This window comes from Notolepis coatsorum (genome assembly GCF_963971535.1).
Source record: "Notolepis coatsorum genome assembly, chromosome: 19".
NCBI classification, from domain to species: domain Eukaryota; kingdom Metazoa; phylum Chordata; class Actinopteri; order Aulopiformes; family Paralepididae; genus Notolepis; species Notolepis coatsorum.
In genome coordinates this window covers 38,205,485-38,219,537 of record NC_140183.1, presented here as the reverse complement: position 1 = coordinate 38,219,537, position 14,053 = coordinate 38,205,485, and the positions used below count along the sequence as shown (strand labels likewise).

The window sequence follows — 14,053 nt, the reverse complement described above, 5'->3', positions numbered from 1 at the left end:
TTCCTCCGACACATGCAGAGACAGCCAGCGGCTCTCTTTTCACCTGGCAGCGAGGACTCTCATTGGTGAAGTGTAACGCGTGGGAGGTCACGCTGCCTTCACCATTTCCTGCCTTTCGCTGAGCAGGCGCCCAGACCTGACCTGTAGTCGTCGCTGTCCACAACGCCAGATTACCACCCACGACTTCCCTCCCGCTAACTCAGCCAAACGAGTTAGTATGATGATCGGCCCAAGCCGCAGGCAATGCTGACTCCGGGAGTCGAGACCGCAGCCTCTTGCATTGGTGACGAGCGCAATCTCCGCTACGCCACCCGACCGCCTAGATCGACATTTACTTTTGACATTTAGTCAATATCAAATCGTTTTTTTTTTACTTTTTCCTCAAACATGTTCAGAATCTTTGAATGTAGGACTTTTGTTTTTAAAAGAGTGCTATTCAGGGTAGTATTTCTACTTAAAGGTAGAATCCATAATGTCCTCAAACAAGGACCTCTAGGCAAAATAGACCCTCTTGGTATTGGGCTTTGTTTACATGTTTTGTTTTTGTAAAACAATACTTATTTGTCCCCGATGACATCACTGGTAGCCATATTTAAACTAATTTACTCTCAATAACTCAAACGAAATACATGTATGCAAAACTGTTTAGAGTTTTTGGATGTGTGAGATTATGTGCAAAATAAATCAGCATTGTTTTTTTAATGACATGCAGCTACATAGAGAAAGAAAATCCCACAAAGTAATCACTATACTAATTGCAACCACAGGACAGATCATAACAAGCTATTAGATAACATTGGGTCTCATTCCCGAAAATCTTTCAAAGATATATTCTGGAAGACTTATCTTGGAACCACTGAGACCTAATCTATGACAAGTACACTCTGAGTCCTGAACGTGCTGGAGATATGTCTGAAGTGGCTGAAACGGTCGCAGAAATGATATGATCTGATATCGGCATTCTGTCGTAAACTCCAAAGCGCGTTCCCGTTCAGCTCATTTGCATACAAAACACCGCCTCCATAGCTCCTTACAAGGCAACTGGTGACGCAGCTGTGTGAAATGGAATGGCGGAAGTGCTTTGCGAGCCGCGTGATTACGAAACCTAGCGTCAGTCAGTGCCAATCAGAGAGCGTCTCCGAGAAATGCGGCTAGGTTTCGTAATCACGCTTGCGCCCATCAAAACTAGATTCGATTAATGTATTGGCATCATATACAGCTCGCGGTACACACCTGCCGCAGCGCGCGCGCGCACACACAGACACACACACACGCGCGCGCGCAGTACTGTATATGAATGAATGAATGACATATAATATATATAGCCTACGGCGGGCGTAATGAATGAACGCAGTATGGCTTATTATTCCATAATTAAGCCTATAGGCTACTGTTCATTCGTAGGCGCACACAAGACTTGTTATGGAATATTAATGCAGTCTATTTCCACCGATTAGCTTTAGTTCTTATTTATTTATCCACTGTCATTTCAGTGTTGGTGTATAGGCTATATAGTGTATTTCAATATAAGTTTAATTGATTAATGATATATTCGAAGGAATGCAGGTTTATAGCTATATCAACCCCCTCCAATGTACAGTAAATGACCAAGTATGGTTTTGTCAATATTCCAATGTACAGTTTTGCTTGTACAGTGTAAGTCTATCCCCCACCCACCCCTACCCAACCTCCTCCAACAGTTTCTACGTCAAATGTACTCTCTTTTCTGGACTCTTTTTGTATCACAAACAGTACTGTATTTGCAAATCTGGTATGTCATAAATGTATAGATGTAGCAGTACTGTCTATCTGTGTCATGTGTGTCATATATGTTATGATGAATTGAAAATGGGGGACCCTGATGTAAACAAGACGAAATTATTTCTCTGGTCTGCATCCCCTTATGTAATTGAGCTGTACTGTACTGTACCCATTCTGCAATCTGTTAATGAAGTTTTCAATCAATCAATCAAACAAAGGTCTGTCCCATTGTATACCAATCAATGGGATACATTGCATGTTGACCTGCATTCTTTCAAATGTATATAATTAATCATTAAAACAGATGTGTAACAAATAAGAAATACAAATTCCACAGAAGGCATTAAATTATTATTATTTTCAATCATTTCACAATAATTGCATAATTGTGTTTGAATATCTGAGTAATTATTTGTCCAAAATAGCTGGTTCAGATATGGTTAATCCAGCTGCCCTGTGATCAGATGAATCCACATTATCTATTTTTCCGACATCAAATTCGTAATTTCTTATCGTACATTCGTAATTAATTCCAAGGAGGCCTGTAGCGTTGACGTGAAGGAATCACTATGAGAACACAGTCTGTCAAGTTATAATAACATTTTAAATTAGTCAATCAATCATGAGATTTGATCGTGGGCTGAGAGCATATTTAAGTGTGCTCCTCAGCACTCTTAGATCTGCTCTCAAATAAGATCTCAGGAAAATTTGAGGACTCCCACTCCCAGCCCTAATATGTCTTAAATAGGCCGAAATCTGGCTAAGACGAAATATTTTGTCATAACTTAGTTCGAGAATGAGACCCATTGCATCCAGATTGTTGTACTGTAGATGAGAACTTATTTTATTGCACTGCACTATTACACTATTTTACTCTTTTATTACTGCCTATTTTACTGCTGTGCTGAAGCAATTTTTTACCCTTTTCTTATCAACCATATTGTGTCAGGATTCGATTGTCCAAAATTGCCATAAAACTGTTCGACACCATTGAGTACACTGTACATTGGAATACTGACAAAGCCATACTTGGTCATTTACTGTACAACTGGGTTAGGACATTTGTAGGGGCCAGTTTCGAATTGCAGTCTCCCGTAGGTGTTCTTTGAGAGCGTTTTTGAAAGTGGGTAGTGATTCACATTCCTTTACAGCTTTGGGTAGGGCGTTCCACATTGATGTGGCATAATTGCTAAACGTGTTTAGTCCCTTGTTTGAGCCGAATCTGGGTTTAATGGTTAAACTACTCTCTAACCATGGGAGCCAAGTGAAAGCAAGATGCAGGGGGAAAAAGCAGAGTATATGAGAAAGACCTATGGCTCTGACAGTACTAAACATCTAAAATACTGGGTTGATGTATGTTTATCTGCCAATTTCATGGTTTTATGTCTATTTTATGTGTATCAGTGACAATCAAGCCATAAACAAAGAGGCCTATTAAGATGTTAGATCCTAATATGAAACACTATATGATTTAATGTTCTATTTTGACTTTGTCTATTATTGCTGCTGTCTATTTTATGCTAATTCTATTCCTGTATTTTTTAATGCTGTAAAGCACTTTGAGCTGCAATTCTTGTAAGAAAGATGCTATACAAATAAAGTGTATGATTATTATTATTATTATTATTAATAATAAAGGTGCAACATTTTATGTAGAGTAACCTTTAATTTAATAATTATTTTTATAATAGCCTACATCCACAGAGCTTTTAGAAAGTTGTGGAATAAAAGTATTGCTTTCCCCCCCAAAGAAGTATTAATTAATGAATTTATTTAGTTGTTTACATGTTGCAGGCATGTATCCCATCCCTATTTCCCATTTCCCCTCGTGGGATGCACCTGATTGGACATGCTGGTTCTCGTGCGACATCTAGTGGCTGATAGTTATCTATAGCACCTTTAACACAAGTTGATATGATATGTAGCCTACAGCATGCATGTTATCGATCCATGCTGGTTTATGCCCCTACTGTGACTCAAATGTATGGATAATATGTTGAAAAGGTGAATTCAACATCTGCTTGATGTGGGCATCTGATTGATGTCTTCCACAAGTACTTGAAAATAATATCCCAGAGAGTGGGATTTTCAACATAATTCCAACATTTTAAATGGTGGACTTGATGGTGGACTGAAAAATTCTTCAGTACATAATGAGAGATAAAATGAGGTGAGAAACCTGAATGTATTGTCTGCGCATTTCCCACATTAGCTTATATTTCACATTCAGTAAAAAATAATATCTGTATGATATAAACAGAGTTACTTAAAACCGCAAGCAAGTGCAACCTATTCAGTCGCACGACAGAATCGGTCGTCAATCCACGATCATGTCTGTTCCCTCCCGCTTGAATATTGACTACATGCTGCCCGGCTCCCATCTCCGGCAGATAATTACATATCAACAGATTCAGTGTTGCTGTCTGGGGAGGAGATTGTTATTCTGCATGATGCTGGGTCCGTGTCGGCTGAAAGAGCAGCCCGCGGCTGTGGCTGGAGCAGAAAGCAGGTGTACGGGCCCTGATGAGAGCCAGACAAAGAGTCTGGATTCACACAAACCCATCCAGATGGCTGCTGGCTACCATTGCCAGCAACTGATCAAATGGCCAAAAGAAGGTGTCCTTCGTGCCCATACATATGATGTCAAATGGGCCTCTGGTACATTTTCCTTTTGTTTATCATTCTATCCCCCACCAATTCCTTTGCCCTGTGAACGAGGCCGTTAAATAAAACGACAAAAAAGTAAAAGCGATATCATGGTGGTAATTTATTATTACAAAAAGAAAGGTGGCTTTTGGCGAATGCAGATTCAATAAAAAGGTTCCAGTATAGACGGGAGAAGAGCTGCTTAAGCAACTGTACAACATCTACAATGTTATAATTATAATGTCTAAGTTATAATTACAAGTCATAATTCACCATTCAAGTACTTCACCATTATTATGCGAGTAGAGAGGACACTTATGCGGGAACATGCAAAGCACCACATCACTTCACCACGACGTTGCAACATTTGCAATGGGTAGGAAAAGGCCACAGCTCATCACAAGAACATCATAGGGGTGTCTGGGTAATGTAGAGGTAAAAGCACTCGCCCAAGGAAACTATAAAAGAGGGTCATCACGTCAGAATATCAGCGTTCTATGCTCTGCTTGGTGCCAGACTTTGGTGCCAGTTCTATTGAAGGCCTATTCAAATTCAAAATATACCAGCTATCTGAGGAAATATACATCAACCAATATATAAAATGTTAGCTAGTTAACAATGCAACAAATGACTGATGATTCTGACATCCGAGGTAAGAACCTGTTTAAATGACATGGTCATAAACATGGTCATAAACGAGGAGATGGCTGATTCCATTCAACTCAATGTTGGGCGACCTGAAGGTTTCCACACTTGGCACCAATGTGCATTCACACGCTACACCGTGACGTAATGACCCTTCCTTCTTTTATAGTTTCCTTGCCGCAGAGACCCAGGTTAAAGCCCTGGTAGCGCCACTCATGGCTTGGTCAATCCCAACAGAGTTTATAGCTCAAAACCCTGCCCCATCGTTTTCATTGGCTCATGTCGTGGCCTCACAGCACCAACTGTGGATCTCGCCATCGCAAAGATGACAGGGCATAACTATGCATAACTATGCATTTTTTATGAACAATGATATTTGAGGAGCCTAATAATCAGGACTTTCATCCATAATTTGGGTTTTTGTGCTTTTACTAATTGCTAAGCCCTGGCTGACCATGGAGCTAACGTTAGCATTGCCCTGCTACGTTATTCCTACGCCTACAATAGTACGAAATAAGTAATTCAAAATATTCCCACATTTCTGATGAACGTCAATATTTCAGTAGGCTAATAATAGGGACTTTCATAATTTTCATATTTGTGCCTTTGGAACGTGTAAAATTGTCATACTCCTTGCTGTTTTACAGGTGGAGTCAGTGGTCCCTGTCAGTAGCACGGATGATGGAGCTAACGTTACGCTACTGCCCCTAACATAAATCTATTGGTGAAAGTGGGTGAGACAATGATGTAGCTAGTTAGCTATTTCAACAAGCTGCCTGTTCAGCAGGGAGGGGATCTGGGGGAGATAGCATGAACCTCGCGTTACGCCCTCCCAGTGAAACTCCTAGCTGTCTACAACAAAGTCTACAACCTCCCCAGACCGACAGAGCAACGACCAGCACCATGACACACAAGGGATTGACAGATTGTCGGAGGTAAAAAAGCCCTCAAAAAAATCACAAGTCAAAATGTGTAAAGCTGACTTTTGTCTCCAAGGTGGAATGAGCAGGTCTACGGTGGACTGAGCCTGAGGTCTTCTGTCCAGAGACTGATTTTAGTCTCTCAGCTACCGACTATACTGTAAACAAGCTACACTATAAGGCGCACAGTTGAAAAGATTGCCCAAATAAAGAGCCACAACATTAGTGCGTAAAGGGATAGATATGTGAAAATGCATTATCGTCATCTTCACCATCGTCTGGCATACCAACTGCGGGCAGTATTATGCTGTTAAGTTTCCTATCACACATGGGCACCAGATGGAACTACACTTAAGACAGGACTATGAACCATTTTTCTCGCATTTTCCTAAACACATCAATCTAGATTTTTCTATTTAGGCACAAGGTACAGCACAGTAAACCGTTTTTTTTCTTTAGTCCCCCCCCCGCCCCCCCAATACCTCATTTGGTTTGTTAACATTTAGACGTGTTTGGACACCAAAGGTCCAAAGCCATTGGAAATGACCGGTAGTGAACCCTATCCCAACATTGATTGTCTACGTGTCATTAAGAAATACAGAAGTAAACAGTTTGTCCAATAGAGGCCTTTCACAGAATGTCTGCAATGCCCATTTCCCCTCCATGTTGAAAGAGACATGGGTTGCTGCTGTGCACAAGACAACAGTTGCTATGCGTTGATATATGAGAAATATAACATATAACTATTTTATTAATGAAAACTACACAAACATTCTGTGCAAGGCCTCTATTGATCTAGATCTCAAATATTTTGGATTCTTTAGAGATGACATTAACACTATTATTATCTATCATCACATGGCAGGATGGTGGAGGAATGAGGTAGTCCACAAATGACATCTTCACATGACACCTGGCTTAGACTAAGAATATTTACCAAGCACTTACTAAGAGTCCACTTAGGGCTAGATCCACAAAGAATGGATTGCACGGAGCAAGTTGCACCCTTACTTAAAATGTATTATGAATTGAAAATGGGGGACCCTGATGTAAACAAGACGAAAGTCTTTCTCTGGTCTGCATCCCCTTAACAATTGTGTGTATTGAGCCGTACTGTATTGTACCCATTCTGCAATCTGTTAATACAATTTTCATTAAATCAATCACCGTGCAGATTGATTGATTGAATGAAAATTGTATTAACAGATTGCAGAATGGGTACAATACAGTACGGCTCAATACACACAATTGTTAAGGGGATGCAGACCAGAGAAAGTCTTTTGTCTTGTTTACATCAGGGTCCCCCATTTTCAATTCATACTGAATTTTAAGTAAGGGTGCAACTTGCTCCGTGCAATCCATTCTTTGTGGATCTAGCCCTTAGTGTTCATTGTGCTTTGTTGAGCATTTACTTGTCTGGCAGGTGATTTGGCTGGGGAATAAATTATACAATTATTGATGCGACTGATGGTCCACAATGATCCACAACGATCCATCCTAGGGAGGCTGAAATCTCAAAGGGCAAATTCCATAGAGAAAAGGTTCTCTGCGATCACGGTGGTGGGTCAATATCGAAGGTGTCCTTGGAGGCCATGCCCTCTCAGCCTCTTCAGACGATGCGGTAGTCGAAGGTGTCTTTCTCCGTGTGGTCTGTCCAGTTGGAGGAGGGCATGCTACGGTAGGGGTCCAGCAGGATGCGGAAGCAGCGCACGATGAGGAGGGCGAGGAAGATGAAAAGGAGCAGGACGAAGATGAAGGCGGCCTTCTGCTCCAGGGTCAGGTTGGAGTGCGCATGATGGCCGCGGCCAGAGGAGGACAGTGTGCTGCTGAAGAAGCCCTCTGCCATCCTGGGCACGTCCATGCTGGACCTTCTCGGCTCCAGGTCTTTTGTCTGTCGCTTAAAAAATATGAGGGGAGAGATGGACACGCTCGACAAACCTGTGTGAGAATACAAACAGATGGGAGTTGAGAACATGTCCTCACATCAAATGGATCGTATCGACATTTATCTTTGATGAAGTCAGATATACAGTATATCTTTTGATACTTCACAGACTACTCATTACCACATAATCATTTTCTCTCTTTAATACTATGAAGACTTTCATCCTAACAATGATATATCCACCACGTGAAAATGAGACCTCGTTTTACAAAATTATTGGCAGCACATAATGTAGGGTAAACAAAGTATGATACTTTTTAACGTATAAAATGTAACATAAGTCCTTGATATTCAGGGTTATTACTATAAATTATTAAGTCGAGTCCACAATAATTTTTTTCGACAATGGATTAATAGCATGCAGGAACAGAACTCATTATATAGTATATCTACTGCCATGAGCATATATATATTTTTTTTATCCACTTTTTCTCCCATTTTCTATTTTTCTCCCATCCCAATTTCGTATCGTCCAATTCAACCCTCCCCTGTCTCGAACGCTGTTTCTTGCCTCCCACAAGCCGGCTGCAATGTGGACGAAGCCATACATAGCACGAGTCCCCTCCAATACTCGAGGTAGCAGCCATCACATCTTTTCACCTGCGCGGCGCAATCTTTCAGCGTCAGGGGTCTGCGCTTTGGAGGGGCGCCGCCCCCATCGCTTCTTGATTCTACTGCGCAGGCGCACCAACCGACCTGTAGGAGTCGCTGTCCACAACGTCCGATCCCCACCCCTCAGTTTTCCCTCCCCCTAATACTGCCAATTGTATTAGTACGGACGACCAGCCAAACTGAAAACAATGTGGAGAGCTGGGCTCGAACCATGAGCATATTTATTAAATATCTTCTGTAAGTGTGGAAAACCGTCACAGAGATTGACATTGTCACCTGGGATGGTGAGCGGATGGCAGTGCCGACATGTAACGTGATGGCGTCTGGTGACGAGACAGGCTACAGAGAGTTCCCAGCAAATCCTCTCCAGAGAGAGGAGCCCTGAGCCGTGCCTCACCCAAGCAGCATCCTGTAATCCATCACGCTTACTGTAAGAGCTCAACAATTATATTTCACAGCAATGACTTATTGTTGTTCCAAGATATATGATGGCTTTTGGTCCACTGGACTTTCATCAGTGTATACAGTCGACTATAATTATACTCCTACCATTCTTTGATGAATTAGCACAGAAGGACCAAATGTATTCAGCTATCTGTTTGATTGTGTATGTATACTTCAAAGTGTGTCCCTGCATTTACACAGCTGACAGTTATGTCACTGCTGAGCCTTTGGCAGACTTAAGAGACATTTTTAGACAGCCAATACTTAATATTTACACCTCTGTTTAAAACTATTTCGAGGAGATATGAGGAGATTCACTTCAAAATAAGAAATGCACTGTTTGAAAAGATTTATGTGACACCTTCTCTCACAAAATGAGTTCTGCAGTGGCATGACAGTAACACTCACTGTGGGATATTATTGATATTATTGGATTGTCTTTGTTAACTAAATACCTGTGGTTATTTTTGGTTACAAATAGTAACATTTTCATGAAATGGTCAGTTGTATTTTTTAAATAAACATCAATGAACATCATGAGGCCTACTTTTTATTTTCCAAAATGTAATAGATGTTATTTTTGTGTAACCCTGTAGGCTAACACCTGCATTCTGATTCCACATTCTGACATTAAAAATTGTAATGAAGGGTTTGGGAGGTAGATTCAATTGGAATTTGCAATTGCTTCCCTTAGCTAGATTCCATTTCCCCTTGTCTGTCTTTTTAGACATATGATTCTGTGAGTTCTATCTATCTATCTATCTATCTATCTATCTATCTATCTATCTATCTATCTATCTATCTATCTATCTATCTATCTATCTGTCTGTCTGTCTGTCTGTCTGTCTGTCTGTCTGTCTGTCTGTCTGTCTGTCTGTCTGTCTGTCTGTCTGTCTGTCTGTCTGTCTGTCTGTCTGTCTGTCTGTCTGTCTGTCTGTCTGTCTGTCTGTCTGTCTGTCTGTCTGTCTGTCTGTCTGTCTATCTATCTGTCTGTCTATCTATCTATCTATCTATCTATCTATCTATCTATCTATCTATCTATATATCTATCTATATGTATCTATTTGTCTATCTGTCTATCTATCTTCTGTATTTTGTAACTCCCATTCACTTTATGGTGTTTTCAATATTTAGTTGTTAGTTATGCCTAGTTGAAAGTTAGATAGTTGTATTCAGGAATAATACGGATTTAAGAATTATGTGGTGGTCAGGTGGACCACAGAGTTGGACATAGTCAAGTATTATAACCAAATGATTTATTTTTGTCCCACTGTACACTATTGCTGGTGGTTGCCTTAGTGAGGGCTGGTTCACTAAAACAAATTATAGTAGGCTAGCTGAATAAATTAATGGTAGACATTAGGCCAAGATATGTTGAATTGGGATAAGCAAAACAAAACATTCAGTTATAAGTTATAACCCTGGCTGAAAATGGGGGTTAGTTGGTGGGGGTTCATAAATATGAAAATTGAAATTGTATTGTATTGTGAATTAGGCCTGATGGGAATGAGCTTGTGGCCTTCTTACAGTAAATAAATGTTACTCAAATCAGTTTGAAGGCGTGTCTATGCTGCAAGAAACCTCTTCATAATACAATACATTAGAATTGAGGCAATTTACAAATGAATCAGATTTAAAAGCTAATTCGAATGGAGACCCTATTTTCATATTTCAGTGAATTGCGATTTTGTCCAGAACAGAATGTGCAAGGAGAGTGAAAACATGCTCTCATGTCAGTGGTAGAATTTATTAAGGGACACAGTTTCTACATGTATACCAACGAGAATTGGTCATTGAAATTGTGAAATAATGGCATACCACTTCACTGAACCCGAGTTAGAAATATACACAGTTGTAGGATATAATCTATAACGTTATCCATAATCTGCTACAGTATGTTGTCTTTTAAAAGAGTAAAATATTAACCTCAATTGAAAAGACGGAAATCACTAATCAGTATTAGATTCTAGTATATTGAACCTGTTTATCCAATTCTTTATACATTTGATGTTGCGTTCACATCATTTCAATATAAAGAAAAAAAAATTATGTATCCGTTCTACACCAAATCGATACAAAATAGTTATACCGGTAAAATACTAACCTGTTGTGTCGGGGGAGCGCGGGACCCTCAGCACGAGCCTTCCATACGGTGTCGATTTGGTGATTATTTGTTCAGTATCTTTGACGTACAACAACAAACGTATCGCGCGACACTCATTTGATTCGAAAAATCATAGCAGTATTTTTGGCCGGTCTGGGTTCCCCCTCGTCATCTGCTTGTTTGTCCTCTCATTCCCACACAGACAGTGAAGGATATAGCGGTATCTCGTGATTCTCGTCGCTAGTGGCAAGCAACCTGTTGCCATAGCAATCCTCCAGGTACTGCAAGTGAATGATGGAAAGGTGTGGTTTTCCGATGCTTTCTGCAAATTGATTAAGGTCCATAAATTAATAACACAAAGAGTGTAAGCTCGCATCAACTGACATTAAATGAAACGGGCGTGTGGGTGGTGGTGATTATGCAAATGTCCATGCAGCCTTCCTATTATGCTCATGCAATTAATATCACATCAGGTGAGTGTGCTGATAATATTACGCTCATTGTGACTAATCACAGAGGATTTGGTGAAGTTCAAGAACTTGAATGGGGTATTTGATGTAGGCTACATGTTGGAATTGACAAATAAGGGGGCGATAATTTAACCAGACTCACTCATCCACACAGGGGCACAAGATAGAAGCCTTTGGAGTGGGCGGTTGTGTTGAGGAGGACATTCCATTGCCCATCGTGACCGAGGCGCCCAGTTCAGAGCCAACGGGAAGGTCCATAGAGATTTGGTCATTGAGTCTGGCCTCTAGGCGGATACAGGGCATTTGCTCACCATCACAATAAGTTCTGTACCACAAAGCCCCCTGGTGGCAAGATGGTGAAACTGAGGAATTCAGAAGCTTGCCATGTTGTACAGACTAAAAATAGCAGTGAGTGTGTAGGTCCAATACAGCAAGGGAGGTTTCCGTGGGTGGACAATGTCAAAGCCAGAAACCTGAGACAAGCCAGAATACTACATTTCCTCCATGGCCAAGAAATGACCCCCCTTATGGCTGACCGCTTAATGTTTGGCTTCTGGTGAGATTTGGCTGGTGTAGCTACACAGCCAAAGCAGAGAGCAGATAAAAGGAAAATCAGCCGTTGATTTGTTATCACACCAACAAAGTGTAGCACTCTGGATGCTGTGGCTGACGAGAGCAATAGGAGGCGAGAGTGAAATGAAGCTAAAAGACCACCCTCAGGCACAGTCATTTGAACCCCTGACTCACTCACTCACACACACACACACACACACACACACACACACACACACACACACACACACACACACACACACACACACACACACACACACACACACACACACACACACACACACACACACACACACACACACACACACACACACACACACACACACACACACACACACACACACACACACACACACACACACACACACAGCTTAACAGACTAGACACTAGAGTGCTCTTTTCTACTGCAAACAATGTGGTTTTCTGTCTACAGGCAATGGGTATCATTCTCTACATTCAGTATTGTCTCTGCATTGTCTCTATGAAGAGGCTTTATTTATTTATAAATTTTTTCTACCAGTGGCAACGGATATTGGTCATTCAAAATGTATTGTTCAGAAAGAGATTAATAGGCAACGTCACACAGCCCCTATGCTAGGTAGGCAAATACAAAGTGGTTTAGCATTTCACAAAGCGCATCATTAATCAGAGCTTGAAATAGAGTAGGGCGTGCGTTCGTCACCAACCCCGGAGACGTAGGATTCGCCTGTTCGAATCCAGCTCACAGCTCCGGGGTTGTCACCAGCTTGGCTGGCCGTTCACACTAATACAATTGGCAGTATTAGAGGGTGGGAGAAGCTGGCGGGGTGGGTCCGGGTCGTTGTAAACAGCGACTCCTACAGTTCGGTCGGGGGCGGGGCACCTGCTAAGCGCGGATAGGATCTAAGGGCGGTAGTGTGATCCTTCCACACGTTACACGCTCTCAGTGAGAGTCCGCGCTGCCAGGTGAAAAGAAGCGGTTGATTGGCTAGACGTGTGTCGGAGGAAGCACGTGATAGCCTCCACTCTCCCAGACCGACTGTGGGGGGTAAGTGCGCAGCAACCAGGAAGGGGATTGGGAATTGGCATAACGACTAACATTGGGATGGGAGAAAATCGGAGGAAAAAGGAGGGGGAAAAAGATCAAAAAATTAAAAAATTAAAAATAGAGTTGGTGAGGCCAAACAGGCATGACAAGATACTCAAAATGGCCCAGGAGTGTGTTTTAAACGCCATCTTCCACTAGTCACACTCTGATTCTCACCAGGTGGTAGGCGTTTTGCAGGTTTGATTTAGTGAAAATCCGTGCCCCCTGGATGGGAACAAATGCAGAGTCAACTAGAAAGGTGCGCTCAGTGGAGGGCAAATCTCTGCCAGGCAGCACAATGAAAATGGGGAGAAAAAGTAGATAAAAAAAAAATGAATATCTGTTAGATTGTGACTGTATTCTCGAGGTGCTTCTCTGGTTCCATAGTTAATGGTATTGGCCTACTTTGGTTTGCATCGTAAATTAATTGACAAATGTGCCTGCCTTTAGAAATGCCCGCCTGCTATCAGAATTGTAGTTAAGGCCACAATGAGACATAAAAAGGATCTCAATCAGGCATTCCAGTGACTATTAACTAGTATAACATGAAGGACAACTTTATGATCAGATGTCCATGATGACGGATACACAGTGTTTGTGCAATGATTGATTCTATATGGTCGTCACATGGTGTGTACGTCTTGTCTGTCTGCAACCATTTGAATCACTGAATATATGCCTGTCCCTTTAACCTCTTCCGCCCGTGCGGTCCGTCGGCGGACCGCAAATGACATCTGGTCATAAATCAATATCTCCAGATTGCTCTACAAAATTAGCGTTTTTATTTTCAAACATATTCAAGTATGGCGGCTGCGCGGCGCAGCGGACTAAGCGCTCGTCACCAACGCGTGAGACACTGGTATCGAA

At 41.5% G+C, this 14,053-nt stretch overlaps 1 protein-coding gene across 1 annotated transcript; it reads right to left on the bottom strand.

Annotated features, from left to right (window-relative positions):
* Window positions 1-7,581: 7,581 nt before the first annotated feature.
* LOC311246185 (cortexin-3) lies at window positions 7,582-7,833 on the bottom strand (the record flags this gene model as incomplete). The annotated part of the gene is made up of 1 exon (XM_084336304.1): window positions 7,582-7,833. One exon carries the CDS (start codon window positions 7,831-7,833, stop codon window positions 7,582-7,584), a length of 252 nt encoding a protein of 83 aa, XP_084192430.1.
* Window positions 7,834-14,053: the final 6,220 nt, after the last annotated feature.